Source organism: Trachurus trachurus (assembly GCF_905171665.1).
Source record: "Trachurus trachurus genome assembly, chromosome: 11".
NCBI classification, from domain to species: domain Eukaryota; kingdom Metazoa; phylum Chordata; class Actinopteri; order Carangiformes; family Carangidae; genus Trachurus; species Trachurus trachurus.
In genome coordinates this window covers 29555153-29558935 of record NC_139904.1, presented here as the reverse complement: position 1 = coordinate 29558935, position 3783 = coordinate 29555153, and the positions used below count along the sequence as shown (strand labels likewise).

The window sequence follows — 3783 nt, the reverse complement described above, 5'->3', positions numbered from 1 at the left end:
CAGTGCGATTGGTTGAAAGCTGATAATTAGCCATGTGCTTATAAGCTGATTGGCCGAAACCAAGAACAAAGCCGCGTGAATGGCCAATCGCCATGTGTTAACGGCCGACATGTAAATCAGCTGTTTCGATGGGCGTTATATGAATAGAGATGTTAATGTGGTACTTTGCACATAGGCTGTATACTTTCTGTAACTGGAAGAAAAACAGCCAGCTGGAAGAATGTGTTGCCTAAATCTTTTACTGTGTGGGAGATCTCCACCAACGTACTGTAGCCGGGGAGAAAGCAACCGTTCTGCTGCGGGGGGAGGGAGGGGGGCTGTCGGGGTGGAGGTGCTGAAATGGAGAGCTGTCCCCCACAAGGTGCTAAAGTGAGGGAGAGGAGTGGAGACGCCGGTTGATTTGAGCGATTTAAGCAAAGCAAAGCCTGGGCTTTTATTTGGTTTTATTATATGCTTGTGGTTTTTCTCTATTTTTGCCTGTTTTCACTCTGCACCTGCCCTAATGTGTGTCTCCCTTGTCTCTAGTAAATGAATATTTCCCACAATAAAATGAGTCTTTAGAACAAAGAACTGATTTTTTTCTCTAGCTTTATAGAGCTTTATAGGCTATAATAACCTTGCTTACTGCTTTTTGAATCACTTGACAAAATAAGATGCCTCGAGCAAACTTGGATATGAAAACATTTTATTGAAGAAGAAAAAACACACACACATTGTAGCATCAAGTACTGTAGGCTACTGTAGGCTACAGTAGGGTGAGGATAGGACCCTCAGATGATCTTCTCGGAGTTCGCAAGAACTCGTTGATCTTATCTATGCAGTATTTCAAGTCCTTTCTGTCCATGCCTGGAAACTCCGTTCTCAGTGACTGCACTACAAAGTTCTTCACATTTTGTGGCAGTTCATGTTTCCCCCGGGATCCGTCCCAGTTTGTCGTTTTGGCCCAGGCTCGGTAATTGTCCTCTGAAATGACTCTCCGGAACAGTAGGCACCCAAAACGTCCCACCTGGCCGTGGCTCTGGTGACGGACTTGAGCATGGTCTTCAGGTCCGACATGCCTCAAGCTTACATCGGGGTGTTGGTGAGAGATGTTAATGCTGTCCGAGGTTGAAGATAGAACCAGCGGAGACATTAAGGCTTGCGACGAGGAAAGATCAGGAGTCGATGTGTGTCGTGGGATCGGCCTGACGGGGGTAAGGGGCGTAACCGGGATGCGAGTTCGCTGCTCGCGGAAAGCATCTCGCAGTTCTCCGATCCCAGCTCGGATCTCCTCCATGAAAGCCTGCCCTCTTCCTTCGGAGTTCCCGCTCTCTCTGAGGTTTTGATTTTCCTGCCTCAGGGTTGCCAGTTCATCCTCCATCCGGGTAATTTTTGCGAGCAGGGTCTCTTTTTCTGCCAGAAGCTTGCCTTTTTCCTCTTTCTCGCGCTGCAGCTGCTGCGTTCTGTGGTCCAGGAGCATATTCAGAGCAACATCACCAGGAACACGAGGAGCCACCAAACGAGAAACCTCTGCCTGTGGTTTGAAAAACAAACAAGTAATGAGTCATGGTTTACGGTATAATAAACAAGGGAGATAGAGTAGTATACAGTACACGGTATAAAGTGTAGTCTAGGCCTATGACACTTACCGCTTTTTTTTGGATGAGACGCTTTGCTGGCGGGGCAGACGATTGTGCGGTTTTTGCTGCAACCTGTAACAAGGAAAAATAGCAAAGAAATTAGAGACTGAAAATTAAAAACGTTGATCTCTTCCATTAGGTTGACAAATGTTTGATTCTCGCTTGTAAATGTAATGGGAAAAAATACCTTTTTGCGCCCCCGTGCAGCAGGTGGTGAGTTCTCATCTCGGGGAAAGAGAGCCTTGCTGACCTTGGATGCTCCGTAGAAACGTGCGCTCTTCATCTTGAAGCAGTTGAATTCGGTCAGCTAAAGTAATCAGTAGGTCGAGTCGAGTAATCAGCAGGGGGCCATATAGCCCATATGGTACAGAACTGAGGACGTGATTGAACAAGGCAGCAGAGTTACAGTAGGGTAGCCACGCCCATTAGGCGAATGTGAGACCCACAGTAAAAGAAAAAAAATCATTTTAGACCAGACACGCCCCTTGGGAGAGGCATCCTAATCAACGCCCACTCAGCAAGAATAAATTGTTGTAGCCTACTGTACATGGACTACATTTGGTTAGTCTTCATTGAGTTGGACTTCGATTTACTCAGAGATGGCTATGATCGACGCGAAAACGAGTGAACTCATCAAGACTCTGCGGAGGAAAGGCTGGACTGCACGAGCCATCGCTGCACATCTCAAGTCGGCCGGAGTCTCAGCCTCCCTGCGCACAATTCAGCATCATTTCCTGCATGCAACTGTGGAGAAAAGAGTCTGTAAACCACGTAAACTGACAAGGTATTGCCAATATATATATATTTTCATTATTATTATTATTATTATTATTATTATTATTTATTATTTATTTATTTATTTAGAAGAAGTCTGATTATGACTGCTGCTCTGGATCAGATTATTTGCTCATAATTCGGGTTATTTTCAAACAGTGGCCAAACAACAGATCAATTAATTATTATAGACTATATTTTCCATTTTTGCTAAGCGGTTTGTTCTGAATTAAATAAAAGCCTGTCCCATACAGCCGCGTGTGTTACGCCGTGTTTTGTTGATGCTATCATCTTTGCCTTGCGCAGATGATCCTTCATAATTAAAAATAAAAAGTCCAGGCCGGCTGCATGGCTGACGGTGTCACTTTGTATCGGCCGCGTCTTCTATCGAGGGAAAGTTATTTATCCTATGTTTTATCGCCCAGCCCCAAAGTGACACAGACCCGTTCATTCACAAGAAATCATCCAGCTGCACTCTCAAACAAGGTGCGGAGTGAGAAATCTGCGGCACTACTGCACAGTACTGTAGTTGGCTCATTTTAAAAACACATTTTGGAGATGACGAGACAGATGACCGAAAAAAGAGAGTGAGACGTGGGCTATAGTCTACTGTAGCTGCCGTCGTTACATTTTGTCATTGAAAAACTAGGCTACTATATTATTTACTGTCTGCAGCTAGTTCTCCTTTCATCCTCTTGTATTCTGTATCATGAACAGCGCCACTCCTAATCGCGGCTATCAGGCTGTCAGCATTGTCCCCAAAACGTCTGAGCAGTATTTAGTACGGTGCTGCCACCTAGAGGAAAACAGTTGTGGTGAAAAGTCACGCGATCACGCGATCCTGCAGTGCAGGAAAAACCCCGCAAATTTGAACCAGTAACATCTGTAGGAACAAATTACATCTTACCCGTGATGTGGTCAACGTGGTGGCACGCATCGTGGCCTCCGATGCGCACCCGGGTGGCCCATGCTCTCCCAGTTGCCGTGAGGGTGACAGCGGCTCTGACTTTCTTTGCCACCGGGCCTTTCCAACACACCGTGTCCTCGGTGGTGGGGATCACGCAGAGCTGTCAGTTCGGCTATACATGCAGTTACTTCCAGTCTAGTCCAACATGTAAGTGAACACATAGTTTTTCCTTCAACACCCGAGAGCCAGCTGGAAACGAAGCAAGTTTCTTGTTGAAATGTGGATTTCCCGGGGTGCTGGGTGCCATCGACTGCACTCATGTGCAGTTGCGCGCACCACGTATCCAAGCCATCACTTGTATGAACCGTAAGGGAGTACACTCCATTAATATCCAGGTGATTTGTGACTCAAATTGCATGGTGACACGCGTGTATACTAATTTTCCCGGGTCTGCTCACGACTCGTTCATCCTGGCGAATTCTT

The 3783-nt window shown here is 46.1% G+C and overlaps 1 protein-coding gene across 1 annotated transcript; it reads right to left on the bottom strand.

Annotated features, from left to right (window-relative positions):
- Nucleotides 1–745: 745 nt before the first annotated feature.
- LOC310993259 (uncharacterized protein) lies at nt 746–2382 on the bottom strand (the record flags this gene model as incomplete). The annotated part of the gene is made up of 3 exons (XM_083981573.1): nt 1807–2382; nt 1629–1691; nt 746–1513 (listed from the first exon to the last, which is right to left on the bottom strand). Exons 1-3 carry the CDS (start codon nt 1900–1902, stop codon nt 746–748), a joined length of 927 nt encoding a protein of 308 aa, XP_083837699.1. The 5' UTR covers nt 1903–2382.
- Nucleotides 2383–3783: the final 1401 nt, after the last annotated feature.